This window comes from Eptatretus burgeri, chromosome 11 (genome assembly GCF_056783735.1).
Source record: "Eptatretus burgeri isolate ZD-2024b chromosome 11, Ebu_testis_v1, whole genome shotgun sequence".
Lineage (NCBI taxonomy): Eukaryota > Metazoa > Chordata > Myxini > Myxiniformes > Myxinidae > Eptatretus > Eptatretus burgeri.
Genome location: NC_140971.1, coordinates 24,216,118 through 24,238,990, shown reverse-complemented (window position 1 = coordinate 24,238,990; position 22,873 = coordinate 24,216,118). Strand labels below are relative to the sequence as shown.

Genomic DNA, 22,873 nt, shown 5'->3' with positions numbered 1-22,873 from the left:
CGCGGGCCCCCGCACCAAGCAGGCGCACCCGTGCCCACTACTCTATCCCGGCGCCCCATGGGCCCATGGCCTACCGCGGCCGACTAGCCTGGTGCCCGGGGTACCCACTCAGCGATACTCACCTTTCGCAGCCACGCTCCCAAGCCCGTCAACAGGGCTCCTGCACCCCTCCAAATGGGTCTCGAGCCTACTTTCCCACCAACAACAAAACGACCTCCATTTTTCAATTTAACTAACCCAGCTAACTCACTCTACACTGACCCCGGGGGTCCCTTGGGCGGGAGTCACTCCTCCCCCCAATCACTCATCGCACCATGCATTCCCCATTCGCTCCATTCACACAGACCCGCTGGCCTCACTCACTCACCAAGCACATGCTTCCAATCCACTAACTCTTCAACACACTCACCGCTGAACTCTGCCATTCTTCTAACTACCTCCCCTAACTAACTCGTTCTCCCACGTCGTCCCTTAAACTATAGCACGTTCCTTTTAACACTACGTAGCTAAGCTACGTCCCCTCTACACATTCACAAGTCTGTCACTGTTTCCAAATCATCAAATCATTTTATTTCCCATCCTAAAGCTCACTAAATCCCTCTACCTAATCCATTCCACGGACTCCATGAGGACTTACCCCTGCCCCATGGAGTCGGTCTAACTAAGCTAACCCTTCCCCCTAACTAGTTTTCCATCCTGTGCCCAGGGTAAGGGGGTCTTCCACCCCTTGCCCAGGAATCCTGTGCACCCGAAAGTGAGGCTTACTGTTTTTTTTTTGTTTTTTTTCCATGCGCAGCACCTGCGCGGCAACTCAGAGCTCGCGCACTTTGCACCTGGCCGTGACGTCATGCAGCTGCACGTGTTCCTCGTCCCTCCTTGGACGGGACCATCCGGCAGAGATACCCCTCCTGCCGAATTCCAACCCCACGTGCAGCCATGGCGTCACCGTGCGCATAAAAAAAAAACACAAGCCACACGTCTCGAGGGGTTCCCCACGCGAACACATGTGCTTTGCCCGTTGGAGCTTAACACACACGATCGCGTGGAGAACCCGTCCGGTCCAAATCCATTTACCTGCCTAAACTTTGTCCGTCCGCGGGATCGGCAAATCCACCGCGTGCGTTTCCGGACCGGGACTTCACTCTCGCAAGCGAGCACGTGGTGGTCTCGTGCGTTGCACAGCACGAACCGCGTGCTCACTGCTGGGCGAACCCGGCACGGTCCCCGAAACAACTACAGCCGCTACTCGGCTTTCTCTCCTCTGTCGCCGTCGTCGTCGCCATTCAACCCACGCACACCTGCGTGTTACGACGCACACAGTCCACTCCATCACATTCACACGGGGAGACACGGCTGCGTGCTCCCGCATGCCAACCGACATCTCCCTCTCATACCGCTCTCTCACACACACGGTCTCCCTGGCACACAGCGACCTTGCACACGGCCGTTCACTCACGCACGGTGCCTCACCCGCACTCCGTGCCTCATCCACACACGCGGGGGCACTCACCCGCGGTACCTCAATCATACACACGGCGACACTCACACACGCGGTCTCTTCCATACACGGTGCCTCACCCACACACGCGGGGGCACTAACCCGCGGTGCCTCACTCGCACTCCGTGCCTCATCCACACACGCGGGGGCACTCAACCGCGGTGCCTCATTCACACACACGGCGACACTCACACACGGTGCCTCTTCCACACACGGCGTGCTGGGAAGCACGCACTCTGGCACCATCGCCACCACACCACTCACACACGGGGTCGCTTCCACACACGGGGACGCACTCACACCTTGCACCACACACACAGGGACAACCACACTGGGGATTCGTGTCCCCACAAGGGTCTCCGGGGCCTCTACACCCCCAAGCTCTCCGTGCACCCGTCCACAGCACCCGTCCCCTCAACCTCGCAAAGCACGACCGAACTCACCTGGTCGTGACTCGCCTCAAGGGGGCATACTCCCTCCCCTCGTTCCTGGAGGAGGCCATCCAGGTGCTCGCACTGGGTCTCTACCCAGTCCGCCAGCTCACCCCTAATATCCTCCACTACCTCGGTGTGTGTGTGTGCGTCACTTACCCCGTCTTCCTCGTGTAGTCTTTCCTCTATTTTTTCTATCTCCCGTGTCTCTGCCAACTCTTCACCCTTTACCTCCCTTGTCTCCACTATTATTTCCTTTGTCACGGCCTTCATGCCCGCCTGCAGGCATCGGCCCATGTTCTGCGTCTCACCCCGTAGCTCTTTCATTTCTTCCTTCATGTTTGCTTCCATTCCGTTTATTTGCTGTGTATTCGCATCCATCGTCGTTTTCACTTCATTCATTTGCTTGTTCATTTCGTTTTTCATTTCATTTGTATTTGTATCCATCTTTTTGTTCATTTGTTGTGTATTCGCATCCATCTTTTCGATCATTTTCGCATTCATCTTTTCGTTCATTGCCGCCAGCATGGCGCATAGCTGGGCCATGTTGAATGCACTCAGCTGAGCCGTTTCGGCAAGGGTTGGGGAAGGGTTTTGGTGGAGAGGGGGGGGGAGGTGTCATACACCGCGGCCGCTGCCGCACCCACCTCGGGCCCTGGGTTCAGTTGGGCGAGTCCGTGTTCCTGCGCAATCAACATTTCCTGCTCGGGGATTCCATCCTGAGCCATGGATTCTACACATTCTACATCCATTTCTAATACCCCCGGCTCCCGCTCGCCTTGAGACGCCATCTTGCTTCTCGTGAAGGGTTAATTTGCTCGCTCGTAATTTGGAGGGAATCGGGGGTCGCTTCTCTCACCCTGGACCGATTCCCGTGAATTCAGCCGGAGACAGGAGAGCCTGTTTTCCTGTTCTCCGATACCAGTGCCGCGAGGAGGGCGATGAATTTGTATCGCACGACCTGACACCAGTGTTGCGGATTCCGCGCCCGCCGGCGTGCGAACGGCCACGTAACTCGAATCGCGGCACGTCGCCCACCGGACGGACAATCCAGTCGTGACCCTCTCGGACTAACGCCGGGAACCAGTCACGGGTGGACCTTTTGGTCTCACCGCGATCGAGCCAATCAGCCCCCGCGTGGGATAGGGTTGCTCGCCAAATTCGACCTACCTAAGTACCCACGCGGAGGGTAGACCGGGCGATCGCACCTCGCCGCAGGTCGACTTCGGACACGGGCCACTTAAGCGACCCGTTCCGTACTATCAGAATAACCGAGCGGTGTTATCGTCGACCTCGACGGTTCGATTAATTATCGGGCGTACTCAGCCCACTACCAACCCTTTACGTGAAGCAAGATGAGGGTTCAATGGGGGAAAAGACGAAGCGAAGCGGGAGAACAGTTCAACAATAAAGCACATTTATTCGCGGCACACGGGAAGCACACAAAAAAAAGAAAACACAATTCCATTTACACAAAAAGCAAATATAAAAGTGAAAACACAGTGCAGAGCTAATACCGACTACCGAGCACACGGCAACACTTATACAATTCTACTTCACAGACGGCGCCGACAACACATACCCAAAACCAAGGAAAAGAAATCCCCCAAGAATGAGGCAGGCCTGAGGCCGAGACCGGGTCGCGCCTACCCGTCTGGTGATGAGACGCGGAGCGGCGATGGCGCCGCACTCCGCGGGCCTCGCGGACAGTGCCTGGCAGGGGGGTGGGAAAAAGGGGCCCCCTTGGTCGCACTATCTCAGCACGGGGGGAAACAGGAGGGGGTTGCTGATGCTCGGGGTATAGAGGATCTTTATTATCCCTGGTGTGCATCTCCACCTCGGCCAGGTCGCGCTGCCGGCCTCCCTCGGGCGTGCAGCTCCTGGCACCGACGCGAGCACCCCCTCGTCTGCCTTCGCCGCTGCCGCCTCTCCACCTCTGGACTCTCCACCCTGGACTCTTCTTTGGGCTCTCCTCGTTCGACTCTCTTCAGCTTCTCCAGCTACTGCAGGCTTCGGGCTCCAGACTTCCACACTCGACTCTCCACCCTCCAACTCCTTCTCCATCCCCTGACTGACGAACACCGTCCTTTTATCCCCCCCGTAGCTTTGCCTTTGACCCCCTCCCTTTGACCTTTCACCTCGCTCCCCATTGGCCCGAGAAAAAGTGGGCGTGAAGGCTTTTTGATCCACAAATTTGCATATATCGATCGTTCTGGAGGCGGGGCCAAATCGCCCCTCGCTCACCGATTGGACGGCAAAAAGTGGGCGTGTGTCGTTTTTGATCCGTTTTTGAAGCACAAAATCCGTGATTTTGTACACGCTGTTCAACGTGCGCCCTGCGCGAGTCCAACACCGGTACCCACAGCGGGGCAAGAACGGTGGCGATGCTACGGTTGCGAGGTATGACGTGAAGGTCGTGGCGGTTGTGGTGAAGCGGTGGTTGTGGTCGGTGGTTGATGTTGTGGTTGTGATCATGGCGGTTGGTCCAAAATAAAGATAGTAAAAGAAAAACGGCTATCCTGAAGAGTCGCAGCACGCATAAATGACATGTATTCCCACTAGACAACGGGTTTGGGCCTAACTACACATGCACTTACCGAGATACCTCACCTAAGGGACCTGAATGGTGGTTTGCGAATTTGGTGACCACAACAATATATATAGGGCCGGGGTTCGGTGGCGATAAACGACCACGAGGTGGAGCAGTAGAGCCGTCTCCCACTGAACACCCGGAATTTAGGTCGTGACTCTCGGATAAGTCCGAAAGGTCATTGGTCACTTAAAGGACCGTGGTCGCCAATATTTTGACGGCGTGAGGTGGAGTCCACTTGTCTTTTCCAATTTACCTAAGTACTCACACCATCCAGCTACCGGGGAAACCACACCCTCGGCCGACTCTGTCCGAACCGAGTCGCCTGTACTGACTAGGGTCCGGCGTACCGAACGGGAATTACCAGAGCCGTGCCGGTCCCAATGACAACTTACTGGCCCAAACGGCCTCACTAATTTTCAATACGCACCGTGCTGGGTCAATGAAAGAAAGTGACAGACAACGAGCTGGTACATTGAACAATTGGGGGTTTATTTATCAGGGGGCACAAAGAGCAGAGTTATCCGAATGTGCAGGAAAATGTACAATGAACAAAAACACTTAACAATTCTACTTCTCAGACTGGCACCACACACACACACACACACACACACACACACACACACACACACACACACACACACACACACACACACACACACACACACACACACACACACACACACACACACACACACACACACACACACACACACACACACTTATATACAGTGCCTATAGAAAATCCACACCCACTTTCAAAATGTTCACCTTCTGTTCCCTTATCGCCTGGAATTAAATTGCATTAAATCAGACTTTTTCCACCTTTATTTACACATCATATCCCACAACTTCCCATTGAAAAAAAATTCTACAAATTCCATGAAATTAATTAAAAATACAAAACTTGAATATCTTGGTTGGATAAGTGTCCACCCCCTTATAATTGCAATTGTAAATTTGCTCAGATGTAACCAATCAAAATCACGCATCAAGTAAATTGCCCTCCACTTGTGTTAAATTGTAGTGATTCTGATTATTTCAGAATAAAATCAGCTGTGCCTGTATACATTAATTTGTGTGTTCTTAATATTATTTTTATTCTGTTCTGTATTTAACAGACTCCATTTTACTTGAAACCGGCAACATGTCTTGAGTATGGCTTTCAACGGTGGTACACACAACAACGTGCTGGACTAACCAGGTTCTGTAAATTCATCCAAGAAATCAAACATCCACTACTGGCTCAAAAAAGCTGGACCACCTTACTTCGTGTCATCCAAGGAATGCAAATCGGTCATGAAGGTTACTTTAATCCTCTGTGTTTTTGTGAAGCTGTTGGTCATTTTTAAAATCGGCATTCAAATCTGAACTTTGGCTATGGTATTATGTACTGATACAGTGCAGGGAGGGGTTAGAGGCTTTGTTTTGGTGGGCTGGGTGGGGGAGGGGTGAGAAGGTTTGATATCATGTCAGGGTTAAATTCTTGATGCCTTTACTTCACAGGCAGGATGTTGCATCATTGAACCCGTTGTCCTTCATGAGGAGTGTTATGCCAGCTGTTCACCTGTCTGCTAGTATTGACCTGTGGACATTGACCTCCGTGGTGTGTGTGTGTGTGTGTGTGTGTGTGTTTTGTGTGTGAAGAAAACGAGATGTGTGTGGGTCTCCCTCTGCAGGCAGACAACTCTAAAGTAGTACGCCCAGGTGCACTATCGGCCTTAAGATATTGCGCTTTATTCGGGCTTAAGAACAGTTCCATATAGTTGTCTGATGTAACCCAAACATTTTTGCATCTAATTTAACCATAAGATGATTTTGTTCCTTGCATGTGAATTATGTCCAAGTTTTCACAGGCAGGGTGATTCATGAGTGTGCCATTCCACGGATGGACATTGAACTGGGCATCCTTCCTGCCAGCATGAGTTGGTGAACGTTAAAAATCCCACGGTTTCCTTGGTCGGCGAACGTTAAAAAAAGAGTCGGCAAGCTCGCACCAGAACCCTGAACATATTCCAAATTCCTGCTCTAACCTATAGGGGGCACTGATTAGGCAGCACAAACACACCCTCAGTTAATTATGCCACCCACAGCCATGTGCTGTATTTGAAAGAGGAAGAATGTCCAAGTTTTCCATGCTGTCCCTGAGTGTGTTTGTCCACAGTGGCAGTGGTTTGAGATATGCTGAAAGGTCTATGGGCTCGACTCAAGCACCCAACTGGCCTTGTCGGGTTATATCGGCCAACAAAGTTGTCGGGTTATATTGACATTTTTTTGTCAAATTTAACTAAAGTTAATTTTTTAAATCTTGAATGTGTATTACTATTTTGTCTAAATTTGAGATGACTTATCATGTGCTTTATAATTTGTGTTGCCTTTTCATTGTGTTTGTCTGTGAGTTGGCTTGTTGTTGTCATGGGCCATATATTTTTCTTTTCAAGTCCTTATAGAGGAGGTTTGTCTGTGTGTGAAGGGTATCCGCATATAAATTAATTAATGACGACTAGAGAGGTTAACCTTTACTATACATTCATGCACCACTTAACGACGGCGATACGTTCTGAGAAATGCGTTGTTAAGCGATGTCATAATTGTGCGAACATCATAGAGTGTACTTACACAAACCTAGATGGTATAGCCGACGACACACCTCGGCTATATGGTATAGCCTATTGCTCCTCGGCTACAAACCTGTACAGCATGTTACTGTGCTGAATACTGTAGGCAATTGCAACACACATCCAAGATCGACGGAAGACACGGTAGTTTTACCTTTGTGCTGTTCATGACAGCCATGTGTGTTGTTAGTGGCTGCTTACAATCTTCTCTTGCATCGATTATAGAAAGGTGAATAAATAGCGTTTGGATTTTATAAATAATCATTGCATCGATGTTATAATTTACAAATGAAGAAACGAGCACCTGTCAGTTGTGTGATATATTTTCGGAACAGTGCGAATGTTCGAACAGTGCGAACGCTGATTTTCTTGAATCCCGATTTAGCGCGACCCCGCTTTTTTTTCGAGATGACATTTTATGGACCTCAACGATCCCGTTATAACGGGGCCACACTGTAGTTATTGTCATTATCAAGTATTATGCACTGTACATAATTGTATGTGCTATACTTTACTTTTATATGACTGGCAGCGCTATGACATCACGAGGCGATAGGAATTTTTCAGCTCCATTATAATCTTATGAGACCACCGTCATATATGCGGTCCGTCGTTGACCGAAATGTCGTAATGCGGCGCATGACTGCATACAGTATGAACCATTATTGACGTATTTTTCATTATTTATATATGGATGTGGGAATTTATTGGGTGACTTATTAGCCTCACACATTCCCAAAGAAACAGGAAAAGCTATTGTAAAGGTGGAGTGTGTGAGTGAATGAATGAGTCGACGCTGGTTTTCAGATCTACTCTCATCCATATTACCCAATGAGGATCTGGATTGTTAAATTCTCTGACTTGTTTAATCTGTTGATGGCCCCGATGGTGGCTTTTAATTCACCATCTTGCTGTGAAAATCACACTTTTCTAGGTATCCTCAATGCATGCTTGTTGTTATGTTATCATTTACACTGTATACAATTCCACCGAGTTTGAAATGTCCCCGGCGTCATCTACCACGTCTCCGGTGGGTCCGGTGTCCCGCCGTCCCCCCCGTCCCCCCACGTGCCTCAAGACAGCCAATGATGGCCGTCCGGTAGATGCAGTGCGTAACCTCGATGGAAATGGCGACAATTGATGGAAATACCCGAGTATTTCAATGGAAATTTGTGAAACTAATGTGTTATATATGTGAAAAACATTTCATTTATTGCTTGACGGAAAAAAACGAAGAAACGCTCCCCTCATGTACGAACGAACGAACGAAAGACGTCATTTCCGTCCACCATGGCATTTCGCGCCGAACGCAGAAAGCTAAGTTCTTCTTATGCCATCATTCTCTTTAATATTAGCCATAAACAAGTGTTTTGTCATGCATTAGTAGTTGAAATTTACTTACAACAAGAACGAAAAAATAATCTCCTCAGATTCAACAAGAATGAAAAAAACCCCCCGAAAACATCACGTGCAGGGCAAGACCAATCGAGCTGAAGGAAACGATACTGTAACTGCACTGCTCCTGATTGGTCAAAGGACACCACGTGTGTTGTGTGGGCGGTGTTCTGCACGAGGATTCCAGGCTAAGTTCTTCTTATGCCATCATTCTCTTTAATATTAGCCATAAACAAGTGTTTCGTCATGCATTAGTAGTTGAAATTTACTTACAATCATTCTTTTGCGGCCTCCTGCCACGCTGTATCGAACGATTTCATTCCTTCTGTTATATATAAAGGTGCTTATCACAATAATAACAAGATTTTTACATTTCAAATATTAAGTATGCTTTTTAATTGTTTTTCAACTGAAAAAGCATAAATTGCATATTTTAACATTAGTGTACTCATTTGATTCACCACACGTGCTGCATTGAAGGATTTCACTTGTTTTTTTTTAAGAAGCAGCACAGCATGTGCCATTTGTTAAATCCTTAGTATGACTCAGGCGGGTCCCAGAATACAACCGCCAACGTACCAAACACATTTAGGGGGGTACTGACGAAATATAAGGCACATCCAACCAATGAGTCGTGGGCTACCATTAGGAACGTCCTATTGGAAGACCACTCTTGGGTCAAAATATCAAATGTGGGTCTTTTTCCATGTGACAAATTAATTGGTTTGACGTGCATTGTTTTCTGAACATATATCTTTTCCCAACTACACCTGACTTTTTTGTTTGTTTGTTTCAAGAGACGTTAAAAATGAACGTCATGTGGGCATCATATTGTTTTGCTAATTTGGGTGTTAATCAACACAATCTTGGCCAGCTGCCTACAATCCAATCATGTGAGGCTGTACTGATTGGCAAAGACAATCAACGATGAAGTAAGTTTAACATTGAGGCTGTACTGACCAATCATTTGGGCAAAGGAGGGGAAGGATCATGCAGAGGAATATTGAGAGGGTGAAGAGAGTACACAGAGGGGATGAGAGAAAGAGGGACTATAATGGTGGGTTGTAGGGCTCCAAGTCCGCATGGCAGAGATTGTTTCTGGCATAGAAGAGGAGTGGCTGGCCTGATGCAAACATAATTTCCACAAATTTAATGGACTTTCTTTGCAAGACTAATGGTATGAAAATGACTTGAGGGTTAATTGTTTCCAAGTTACCTCTTAATGAATGTTAGCGTGTGTGTTTGTAACCCAAATTAGCAACGACCTGGATCAGATGTCGAGGCAACCCCCCCTCCCCCCCATCACCCTCACACTTGTATCTGTCTCCCCTCTCTTTTCCCTCTCTGTGTTTAACTGTGTCTCTGTGTCTCCCCTCTCTCTGTGTTTAACTCTCAAATAACTCCCATTGTCCTTTTACATAATACAACTGCCCTTCAACATGATGCGTCCATGTGAGCTAGCTGCAGACCCCTGAACATGCTCTGGTTAGAGGGGCCTGGCAAAGAAAGACAGCTACATCAGGATGCACACAGAATAGATGCAGGGAGACGCAAACAAACAGAGGGAAACGCCACGCTCATCAGACAAGGCACGCCAGAAGAGAAGTGCCAAACAGGTGGAGAAGGTGAGAAGGGTCTGAAGGACTGGCCTGCTGCCAAACATCATTGGTGTGCTTGCTCATCTGCGAGACCAGACCTCCTGACCTGACCAGGTGTGTTGCACCTCCTGACGATTCAAAGAGGGAAGACTTCACACACCCATGCTACACAGTTCTGACAACTCTTCTGTCTGTCCTGTGTTCCTGCCTCAGGAAGAATAGATTAAGAATAGCCAATGGAATCGTTACCGTCTGGGTTAAGCGCACCCATCGGATTTCTCTGTCATTTTTATTCACCTTCAGGGTGACAATTAATTCATGAACACATTTGTTTTGTTGATAAATTGTTTTATTATCTTGCCAAAACGAAGTTTTTGCAAGATATGTTAGTCAGCTTGTATGTTTTATTTTATTATTACTTTTTTTTTTTGTCTGTAATCACGTATCGCTCACTCTGCAGAGCACAGTTATCATTGGAAATTTTTGTAACTTCGCATATCAGAGTCCTATAGAGGTCCCTTTCAGCGCATAAAATTTTCAAGGTCAAGGTCAAAGGTCAAGGTCACTTTGTCGCAAATCAGGGGAGTCGACGAAACCCTTATTTTTTGAGTAATTTTGATCGGATCGTCTTCAAACTTCATGGGAATATAGTTCATGGTCTGCTGCTCAGCTGATTATTTTTTGGTGGCGATCGGCCTTGACCTTCATGGTTAGCGCTGGAGGTCGAAAGTTTTTGACCCCAAGGTCAAATTTTGAAATCTTAGGTACCATATCGTGTAATACCTCAAATTGAACACCTCGATGAGTACTTTCTAGATATGTCAAGCTTGAGACATTATGACGTCATTTGGTGACGTTATGAGGCAAACGCATATTTTTCATGGTTACTCTGTAGAACGATTCTCATTGGAATCTCTCATAGGCAGATATTCCTCAAGGAGTCACTCCTGGTGGATAGCAGTTCTGTTCACCTCAGTGTGACCTTAAAGAAGTCACACGTGGTCACCTTTTGGCAAGATACGGGTCTTATTTAAACAGTTGAGGATGCCAGATATTTCAAAGAACATAAGATAGAAATATTGGTGACATTCACACTTATTATTTTCTTGAAAATGACTGCTGTCAGATAACTTCCGTTAAAATGTATGCATTCACGGCAGCAGAACAAGAAGCTCTCAAGAACATGCTGAAGTGTTTCAGAAGAAATCGAACTTACTTCATCGTTGATTGTCTTTTGGTTTCAACTGCTGTGACACTTTGACTTTGTAGGGATACAGACTAAGATCCTTCTTCACTACTGTACGCATTGTCCTGGAACAGCCTACCTGTCCAGATTTTTGAGTAAGAATGCTCCAGGCAGTTTAACCAACACTTACAGAGGTTTAATTCACTTTTTCTTACTTAAATCACTCCATCAGCATCGGTATTCAGAATACCAGAAGTTATTCGCCAAATGCTGTATACGTCGCCACTGATAGCCGAAGATATCTGTAAGACGACTGAAATTGCCTGGTGGTGCACGAAGAGGCATTGTCTTGAACTTCCACTTTGAGAAACGTGTGAAACGTTGTGTTCCCAATGAATGTTCATGCTTGGTGGCTAATATGGCGATGGAACGAAACTCCAGATCATTAACCAACTCGACAGCGGCAAAGCGGGTTTAATGGGTAGTTTGGAATCCCAGAGAAATCTTGGCCCAGACAGCCATAATGACTCCATCAGGTTATAGGCCTTTACAGAGCGAGTGGCCAGGCCTGCCGGGTTAATTTCGGTTGCAACATAGTTCCATTGAGAAGAACCTCTGAGATTTGTTGTTTATATATATCTGAGCACCACCAGTTTATATATCTTTCCACATGGACGACTGTCCATGTGGAAAGTGACAGTTGAGTTCTACGTCAAGCTTGTCAGTGATATCATTGACCAATTTGACAGCCAGAACAGTGGCACAGAGTTCTAAACGCAGAATACTTGTTTCTCGCAGTGCCAGCCTTGCTTTTTCTGCAACAAAACCTCCGAGGACTTCACCGTTACCACTGATAAGCTGCAAATAACTGCAAACACCAATTGCCTGAGTCGATGCGTCTGAGAAAATGTGTAACTCATGGCATGAGTTTTCAGACATTGGATTCGGACAATAAGTGTGTGGAACGCTCACATTGGTGAGTACGGTGAGAGAGGCACACCAGTTGTCCCATTATTTCTTGAAATGTTCGGGGAGTGGTTCATCCCATCAAAGTGCAGCTCTGGTGTTGTCAGGGAAGGTCATCTGGTGTAAAAACATCTTTCCCTTAACGATAGGTGCTGAGAAACCAAAGGGGTCGTAAATGCTGTTGATGGAAGAAAGAACTCCACGCTTCATGAAGGCCTTGTCCATGTCGGGAACAGTGAATATGATGGCATCTGTTTTCAAATCCCATGATACTCCAACAAGAACGTTCTTAATTCTTAATTCTCGATAGGGTTCGCCACCATCTGCTTGAGCACCAGCATCCAGAGCAGTCAGGCTTTACACCAAAGAGGTCAACGATTGACCGTATCCTTGCACTTCGTGTCCTCACCGAACGCAGACGAGAGTTTTGGCAGGGGCTGCTTGCAGCCTATGTTGATCTCTGTAAAGCGTTCGATTCAGTGAATCAGGATGTCCTCTGGAGGATTCTTGGTCTTCGTGGGGTGCCACCAAAACTGATCGATCTGATGTCTGAACTCTACTCTGGTACTGAGAGTGCTGTGAAGTGTGGTGGTACCATCTCTGACTTATTTCCAGTTGTTACTGGAGTTCGTCAGGGATGTGTACTTGCCCCCACACTTTTCAGCACTTGTATGGACTGGATTCTAGGGAGGATGTCGGAGAGATCAAGTTGCGGTGCGTCATTTGGGAATGTCAAGATCTCGGACCTTGACTTTGCAGATGATGCAGTCATCTTTGCGGAGACTTTAGACATCCTCTTGGGGGCCCTCGAGGTGCTGAATGAGGAGTCGGAGCTGTTGGGATTACGGGTTTCTTGGGTCAAAACTAAGATCCAGGCTTTCGGTGACATCTTGGATGCTGCTGTCCTGTCTGTGTCTGTTTGTGGTGAGGATGTTGAGGTCGTGGAGAGATTCACTTACCTTGGCAGTGATATTCATGTCTCTGCTGGCTGCGAGTCAGAGGTCAATAGACGTCTGGGTCGGGCCTGGGGAGTCATGGATTCACTGGATCATGGGGTGTGGCGCTGCCGGTACCTGTGCGGGAGGACGAAAGTCCGAGTCTTCAGGTCCTTGGTACTTCCAGTCTTGCTCTATGGGTGCGAGACTTGGACTCTGACCAAGGATCTGAGATGGAGACTTAATTCCTTTGGTACCAGGTCTCTTCAGAGAATCCTTGGCTATCGCTGGTCAGATTTTGTGTCCAACGAGCGGTTGCTGAGAGAGACTCGGATGAGATTTGCTACCTGCATAGTCCGTGAGCGTCAGTTGCAGCTGTATGGACATGTGGCTCGTTTTCCTGACTCTGATCCTGCTCACCAGATTCTCTCAGCGAGGGAGTCTAATGAGTGGAGGAGGCCAGTGGGTCGACCACGTGCCTCATGGTTGCAACAGGTTGACCATCATCTCAAGGAGATGGGGATGGGCCTGGCATCTGCCTGGGGGATGGCCAGACGGAGGCCCCTGGAGTACCGGCGGAAAGTGGACGCAGCGACGTGCTGTTCTGGCACATGCTCCCATACCTGACCTGACCTGATACTCCAAGTGACCACTGAACAGGTAGCGGGTCAGCACCAAGGTCAAGGTCACTTAAATCCTTAACATACTCACTGTCTGGAAAGTGAGCTATCACTTCCATGCTGTTGGAAGTGATTTTGTGCAGATGTAGATTCATAGCAGACAACATCGTCTTGGTACGAGTCAGGAGGTCTATGACTTCATTAGGGGTAGGTAAGCTCATCTAAACATCATCAACATCGAAGTTCCTTTCCACATAATGTCTTGCATCGCATCCGTATTTTTCTTCACCAGTTTGACATAGTCCATAGGCAGCAATGGCAGGGCTGGGACTGTTCCCAAATACATGCACCCTCCGTCATATGAAATTCAGAGATGTCCACTTTGGGGTCGTTCTTAAACCAAAGAAATCATAGATAGTCTAAGTGATCCTCATGCACATAGAAACAATGGAACATTTGCTCTACATCAGCCATGATGGCGATGGGTTCCTGTCTGAAGCGCACTAATACCCCGAGGAGACTATTGATGAGGTCTGGACCAGAATGTAGTTCCTTATTTAGTTTGACATCACGAGAGGTAGCACTGCCGTCGAGCGCCACACAAATATTGTCAGGTTTGTGTGGATGAAACACAGCAAAATGAGGAAGATACTGTGGTGGAAAACTCAAAACCTTACTTGAGTGACTCCAGTCACAATACAGGTTGAATCATTTATTTAATACATGATCGTGGAGAAATACAATCAATGCAATGTGATTGCTTTCTGTCTTGATGTTCCAAACAGAGTTTCTTATATAGGGAACAGAAATGGGAGGGTGATCCACTCACATGCAAGGGAATTCACCAATCACATTCTGATGGACAAATATAATGTTTTCAAGGCTGTGGTCATGACTATTTGTTTCAAATGCAAATTCATATGGTCTGTCCTTGAGTACTTTCAAGCTTTATCAGATATTTGCATTGCTTCGCTGTGCTCCCCCTCCACAACTATTGCATCATGTATACTTCATTTCAACATCACAATGCCCTGTGTTTATGTGATTCCGAGAAATTTACTACACAGCAAATTTGTTATTCATTAATTAGAATTAAGCATTCCTGTGTCTCACTGGTGCCCGACTCCCTGGCGCCTGAACAAAGGCAGCTTTATTTAATTGCCAACCAAGTGGAATAAAGAAATATTATATTGTTACACAGTTAACTAACACACTATATCTATCATTATAAAACAACCATCAGTGTGCGATGATCCATTATAAAGTATATTTTAAAGTATCAGAGCAGCAAACATTAGAGATGGGGTACACATTTCATTTAACCAAGCATGCACAAATAACAAGATCTTTCACCAGGCCCAGATGTGCTTGGGCTAGCATGGGGATTCGTTATTGGTCTCGTTATTCTATTTTGGTCTATATTGGTCTAGCATTCGTTATTACCTCTGCCACCAAAGGTGAAGGAGGTTATGTTTTCACCCCTTTTTGTCTATCTGTTTGTTTGTCTGTTTTTGTGTGCAGGATATCTCAAAAAGTTGTTGATGGATCCAGATGAAATTTGGTGGGCAGGTTGGGTGTTTGAAAAGGACTAACTAATTAGATTTTGGTGAAGATTCAGATCCGGATCCGGCTCCAATAATTTTTTATGTGATTCTTCACCATTGAGAGATCAAGGCAAAAACAATATATAGCACAATATCTCAAAAACTTTTGTATGGATTTGGATGAAACTTGGTGGACAGGTTGGGTGTGTGACAAGGAAGAATTGATTCGATTTTGGTAAAGATCCGAATCCAATAATTTTCTTCGTGATTCTTCACCATTGAGAGATTGGGCTAAAATGATATGTAGCACGATATCTCAAAAATTTGAGGACGGATTTGGACGAAACTTGGTGGGCACATTGGGTGTGTGACAAGCAAGAAATGATTAAATTTTGATGAAGATCTGAAAATTGATCTGCATCTGATAATTTTTTAAGTGATTCTTCACCATTGAGAGATAGGGATAAACTAATATAAAACACAAATTCTCAAAAAGTTGTGGACAGATTTGGATGAAACTTGGTGGACAGGTTGGGTGTGTGACCATGATAAATTGATTAGATTTTGATGAAGATCCGAAGGCGGATCTGGATACGAGAATAATTTAATTTTTAAAACGATTCTTCACCATTGAGAGATTGAGCCAAAAATGATATGTAGCATGATATTTAACCTCCGCCATCGAAGATGGACGGAGGTTACTGTTTTCACCCCTATCTGTTTGTTTGTTTGTTTGTGAACAGTATTACGGAAAAACTCATCGACGGATTTTGACGAAACTTGGTGGGGGGATTAGGTATGGTCCAAGGATCATGCTATTAGATTTTGGACTTGGTCCAAAGTCCAATATGGCCGCGATGGCGGCCATTTTGAAAAAATATTTGAATTTTTTTTTTTGTATTTATACATGTTTTAAGTGATTTCCAACCCCCCCCCCCCCCAAAAAAAAAAATTGTTAGAGAAAAAAAACAAAATTTTGCAACTTTTTTTTCAACAAAATTTCGAATTTTTTTTGCATTTCTACATGTTATAAGTGATTTCCAACAAAAAAAAAACATGCCAAAATTATAATTACGGCTGATTATAAAACTTCAGGTGGATATACCCACGTAAAATCAATTTCTGTCTCAAGGAATCTAGTTATGACGAATGAATTGAGTATGTAAAAGTTAAAAGTAAAAGGGAAAGTTGCAAACTATAACTCTGTGAGCACTGTTGACGTCAAATTGAATGAATAGGATATCAGGTTCACTTGAGTGACCTAGCAGTATTGGCGGCGGAGCTTTTGCACTCTTCCGAGTGCTCCCCCTCTAGTTCAAAAATGTATTGGGCCCAATATGTTTTCATGGATCAGGCATTGCGTGGTGGAGATATGCACTCTACCAAGTGCCCTACTAGTTCAAGTCAGTATTTACTCCTGCCAATTTCCTCAGTTTTTGAGCATGTCTTAGCCTTGTCGTAAGATTCTGCCTTTGTCAGGGGTGTTAGTTGACAAGATTTCCACTGGAATACATACCATCTTATCATAACCACTTTTACTTAATGTGTCAGCCTCATACTATAGTTCATCACACAATGTTGCTGAACGCCCAAGGAATGCATTCATCGCGATGAGAAACTAAAACATCTGTATAATTTTGATTGTGATGCACTGTTGTGCAATAATATTGGTCATGGTAATTTTCAATGCAATGCTGAGGTTTTATAATTAAATAGAATATAATTGGCTGCTTGACCATGATTGAACAACTTGTTGATTAACTACCATTTATTGCACTGGTCTGAAACTAATCAACTCTTGTTTTGATAGTTGTTGTCATTGTGCAAGGTATGACAGACATGTTATTGCGTTGAAGTTAGCATGGGGTCCAGTCCCCATCTTTGGCCCTGCTAATCTTGCGAAAAAAAATCTTTGTGTGGTATGCTTTTTAATAAACTGTTCCAATGTCAGCAGAGGTTCACCACAAGGCCAAAAAAGAAGTAAACGAGTCTTTGACAACCCCTTCAATGTCAGGTTCTGCATGCAGTAATCCCAACATGTCTTTGGATCTTCAAATGATTCTGGTGAAGGATGATGATAATCCTCAAGAAGAAACGCCCAGGAAACGTGGGTTTGTTGCAGTAGATCAAGTATATTGGTTACAAATCAAGTGGATGTTCAGAACTCCTTGCTTTTTCTGCCAAGCAAAATTGTTTAATATGATCCTTGTTCAAGATGATATTTTTAGCCATCGCTCTGTGCTACACAAGTATTCCTTTATCTTATCATGCACAATAATGTTTATTCCTTATCCACAATTTCTAGTTGTGTTTGTTTATGATCATGATGGGCAGTTTGCATATTATGATGTTTTTTTCTTTTTTTTAATATTCCTGTCATTGTGTTATCATTCTTATTTCCACGTGCACGCGAAGCGGAAAGCGATGTTAAACAATCAGTTCACTTCACTTTGTTTATCTGTCCATCCAAAGACATCAGTTTATGATCAAGGAACAACTTCTTTTAATTGAATGTTATATTTTGAACCCGAATATGAATCAATGCAAACTTGGAGTTTCGAAGTAATTTGGCTCTGATTTCATCCAGATTACACATGCACAGAGAGGAGTGAGATATGTTTTTGGTCTGTCTGTCTGCCTGCCTGGCAGTCAGACAAAATTGAAATTCATTCCAAACAGGAAACTTACTGTTTTTAAGGATGTCATCAAGGACACAAACAACAGGCATAAATAACTAATGTAATGTTTGATAAGGTGGTGTAATAGACACCACGTCAATGGCAGTAAACTTCCAGAGTTAATTTTTTTATACAACCTTTAGAATCATTTAATTTCAATTTAATTATATACTTTAACACTGCACAGGGTAAGGTCTTCGATAAACTCGAGTTGATATTTTAGGGTTGGTTGCAGGATGGCCTCGAGTTACCCACTTGCCTTTGAGCTGTCCAGTTTGGGTTTGAATCCTGACTCGGCTATAAACTGTCATCCTGGTGTTTCACAGGCAGGGTGATTCATCAATGTGTGTGCCATCGCTCAGATGGGCGTTAAACGGGAATTCTGTCTGCCAGAATTAGTTGGTGGAGGTTAAAGATCCCATGGTGTCCTCTGAAAAGTAGGCAAGCGATAACCGGAATCTTTGCGAAATTTCAGCAGCTGGAGGCTGCAAATGAAATGTAATTGAATTAGTTGGTGTTTTGCCCTACCTATTTGTCATTGCTTTTTAACAATTGTACTTTCTATTTGTTAATTTTTTTCACATTAATCTAAAGCTTGTCATGAATTTTGCACACAAATCTGAAAAAAGACAGGAGACAACTGCACTTTACTATCAATTGCAAAGATGAGCAGGCGATGGACAAACACCGAAGGTATACGGGATTTTAACCTGGGTTCCCTGTATCATGAGTTCAGAGACTACTTAGAGGATTCTCGTCAGGCCAACCCAATGCAAATGTTACATTATATGCTTATTTGCAAAGCTAACATTTTTTTTGTTTATTGTACTTATTGCCTCTTCTCTCGTCCATCTTTTTCAGCGTCGCAAGACTCAACGCTGAATTCTTCGCAAACCTTGATTTTACATACAGAAACACTACAGCCTCAGCCTGACCAGCGTGTGCAACTCCAAAGAAGCCCAACATTCACCCCTCCTTTCATCATAGCTACATCTCAGGCTAAACGGTTTTCTCTGACCCGTGCTATTGCACTGTGGTTTGCCTCTGATGCTCAGCCACCTTGCTCTGTGGAACACCCAGCATTTTGCGCCATGCTTGCTGCTCTGAACTGCCCGAGCTTCCTCATTCCCACTTGTGCCGAGCTGTCATCTACCACCTTTCCACTGCTTTTCAAAGAAGTCTGCACAACTGTGAAGAACTGTATCAGCAGCCTTGTATCCTCAGAGTTGCCTGTGGCCTACAGTTCCCATGTCTGCCAGGGTCATCACAATCGATGGCTCATCGCGTCAGTGCACTATGTAGATGCTGATTGGAAGCAGCAAAGCTTCTGCATTTCTGTGCGCCCTGTTGTTGATAAACAAGCTTGTCAACTCAATAAAGATGACCTGGACCAGTGGTCTCTCGATAAAAAGTATCCTATTGCGTTAGTTAGTGATTTGATTGCTGGGCATTGTGTGCCAACATCTTCAAGTTATCATGACCTTGTTTTACCGTGTTTCTCAAGGATTATAGCCCGAGCCGTGTGGGTTGGCCTCTCAGAGCCAGCTATGAGATTGCTTCTGGAAAGGGCACGCCATGTGGGACTGGAGGTGGGAATTAGGTGGGATGAGCGGACTGGAGATGCAGAAGAAAGACCAGGTTACTGGCTTGAGGTTTTGCACTGTCTTCGTATTCTGCTTGAACATCAGAGCCCTGGTTGCATGGCAGAGTCATCAAAAACTCTCAACTGCAAGGTGTGTTTTTCTGTTTTCCATTAAATTTAAGACAACATTTATTTTCCCATAAAATAATATGACATCAAATTTGCAATTATTTGCCTTGAGCGGACGTCATTCCAGAAAGCACAAAACTTTTGACAGGAACACCATGATACGAGGTTCATCTAAAAAGTAACGGGACTGAGCCTGCTGTGTGCTCCACTTGCACAACTTGAATGAACGGGTTGCGTCAGTCTTTCACAACATTCCAGCAATATATATGATTGGTGATGGTTGACTGCGCTCATTGTGTGATTTTTTACATGTCGTGCTTTACACGTTGTCTAGTCTGAGTCGTCATGCTATGAGTCATGAGCAGAGAGCCAATCTGAAGGTTCTTGCCAAGCTTGGCAAAACAACTTCCGAATCATTCGCAATGCTGCAGCAAGTCTACAGGGAAGAACCGATGTCACATACACGTGCATTTGAATGGCACAAGAGGTTCAAAGAGGGACGGGAGGGGGTTGAAGACGATCCACGGTCTGGAAGACCTTCAACGAGCAAAACAGCGGACAACGTCGAGCGTGTGAAGCAGATGGTGTGTGCAGATCGTCGACTCATGGTGCGGATGATTGCTGAGGAACTTTCCATCAACAAAGACACTTTCTGGAGCATCATCACTAAAAATCTCGAAATGCGCAAGGTGTGCGCAGAGTTGGTCCCCAATCTGTTGTCCGAGGACCAGAAACAGCAAAGAGTCACTGTCTGTCAAGACATTATCGAGCGCCTCGAGGACGATCCAGACCTACGCAGGAGAGTCATTACTGGTGATGAATCGTGGATATTCTAATACGATCCCGAGACCAAACGGCAGAGTCGTCAGTGGAAAAGTCCAGCATCACCAAGACCAAAGAAAGCAATGATTTCGAAGTCGAAGGTCAAGGTGATGCTCATCGCATTTTTTGACATCAAGGGCATTGTCCACTCCGAGTTTATACCACAGGGTCAAACAGTCAATCAATACGTGTATAAGGAGATCCTCCGGCACCTCCTGAGATCAGTCCGGGACAAGAGGAGGGATCTGTGGGAGAAGGAAGCTTTCATGCTCCACCATGACAATGCCTCTGCACACAGTGCCCTGAGCATCTGACAGTTTCTGGCGGAGAGGAACGTGCCAACTCTGGAGCAACCCCCGTATTCGCCAGACTTGGCCCCTTGTGATTTTTTCCTATTCCCCAAGCTCAAGGAGGTGATCAAGGGGACCCGATTTCCTGATGTGGAGGCCATCAAAAGGGCCGTGATGACGGAGCTCCGGAGGATTCCAGAAGAAGCCTTCCAGGGGTGCATCGAAGCATGGAAGAGGATGGACAAGTGTGTGAGACTGGAGGGAAATTATTTGAAGGGGACAAGCTGTGATTTCAATATTTTTTTGGAATATAATTTCTGTGAAGTGTCCCGTTACTTTTTAGACGGACCTCGAACATACAAAAGGAATCATCACAACCATCAAACAATAAACAGAAGATGGTGTGAAACACTGACATTTCATAACACAAAACAATAAATGTGGGTGATGTACAAAAAAATTACTGTTCCACAGCAACATGTGGGCAATGGGCAAAACCAGAAATATCTCCCACCTGCTGTATCATGTGGAATATTCAGAAATCAAAAAATGTAGAGAGAGAGAGAGAGAGAGAGAGAGAGAGAGAGAGAGAGAGAGAGAGAGAGAGAGAGAGAGAGAGAGAGTGAGAGAGAGTGAGAGAGTGAGAGAGAGTGAGAGAGAGAGACAGAGACAGAGACAGAGACAGAGACAGAGACAGAGACAGAGACAGAGACAGAGACAGAGACAGAGACAGAGACACACAAAGAGACAGACAGTTCAAATTTGGCACATACTTCAGGAATTATATGGCACACTTACATATGCACGTCATCCCCCCCCCCCCCAAGAACAGATCCAAGATGGCCGACTGGTGGCCATTTTAGTTGTAAAATAACCTGGTATCGAATACATCCTCAACAATTTCTCAGACATGCATTTACCGACCTTGTTCAAATTTTGCACACAGATAACGAATGATGGCTTACATATGCACATGATTATTTCTTGAGATCAGAGCCAAGATAACCATGGCCATTTTGTTGCTTAAATGTGTCCCCAACCATTTCTCAGACATGCATTCTCTGATTTTATACAAACATGGCACAAGCACAGTATATGATGGCCTACACATGTATGTCACTTTATTTTGTGATCTGATCAACGATGGCCGATTGGTAGACCGGTGGCCATTTTAGTTGTAAAATAACCTGGTATCGAATACATCCTCAACAATTTCTCAGACATGCATTTACCGACCTTGTTCAAATTTTGCACACAGATAACAAATGATGGCTTACATAAGCACGTCATTTTTTTTCAAGATCAGATCTAAAATGGCCAACTGGCGGCTATTTTAGTTGTAACAAAAACCCCGATGTCGAACACATCCTCAGCCATTTCTCGGACATGCATTTAGCGAAGTTGTTCAAACTTGGCACACCGATAAAGAATGGGGGCCTACTTATGCATGCCCTTTTTTCTCTCGATCAGATGCAAGATGGCCGACTGGTGGCCATTTTAGTTATTTTATAAACCCCATGTTTAACACGTCCTCAACCATTTCTCAGACATGCATTGACCGGTGTTGTTCAAACTTGCCACACATAAAGAATGATAGCTTACCTATGATGCCATTTTTTTTTCTCGATAAGATGCAAGATGGCCGACTGACAGCCATTTTGTTACTTCAATGTGTCCCCAACCATTTCTCAGACATGCATGGTCCAATTTTGTTCAAACTTGACACAAGCACAGTACATGATGGCGGACATGCATACCTCACTTTATTTTGCGATCTGATCAAAGATGGCCGACTGGTAGACTGGTGGTCATTTTAGTTGGACATAAATATGGGTTTAGCCCTTTAACTCCGGGCAGCAAAATTAAGAAAACAACGGGGGCTATGACATTTATGTCTTTTTTTTACGTGTTTTTAATATGGAGAGATTTTAAGGAAGAAAAACATTTTATTCATTGAAGATTTGGGCATATTGAGAAGAAGAAGTGAGAGG

The 22,873-nt window shown here is 45.3% G+C and overlaps 1 protein-coding gene across 3 annotated transcripts in view; it reads left to right on the top strand.

Moving 5' to 3' along the window:
* LOC147016670 (uncharacterized) overlaps window positions 1–22,873 on the top strand; it is a 96,897-nt gene that overhangs the window by 38,335 nt on the left and 35,689 nt on the right. The window contains exons 2-4 of one of the 3 annotated variants that reach the window (XM_085845557.1): window positions 5,641–5,815; window positions 17,336–17,488; window positions 18,921–19,792. In XM_085845557.1, coding sequence (XP_085701683.1) covers window positions 5,641–5,815; window positions 17,336–17,488; window positions 18,921–19,792 — 1,200 coding nt within the window. Of the gene's footprint in view, window positions 1–5,640; window positions 5,825–17,332; window positions 17,489–18,920; window positions 19,793–22,873 lie in introns of all 3 variants that reach the window. The other 2 variants (XM_085845555.1, XM_085845554.1) reach the window with 2 other exon arrangements.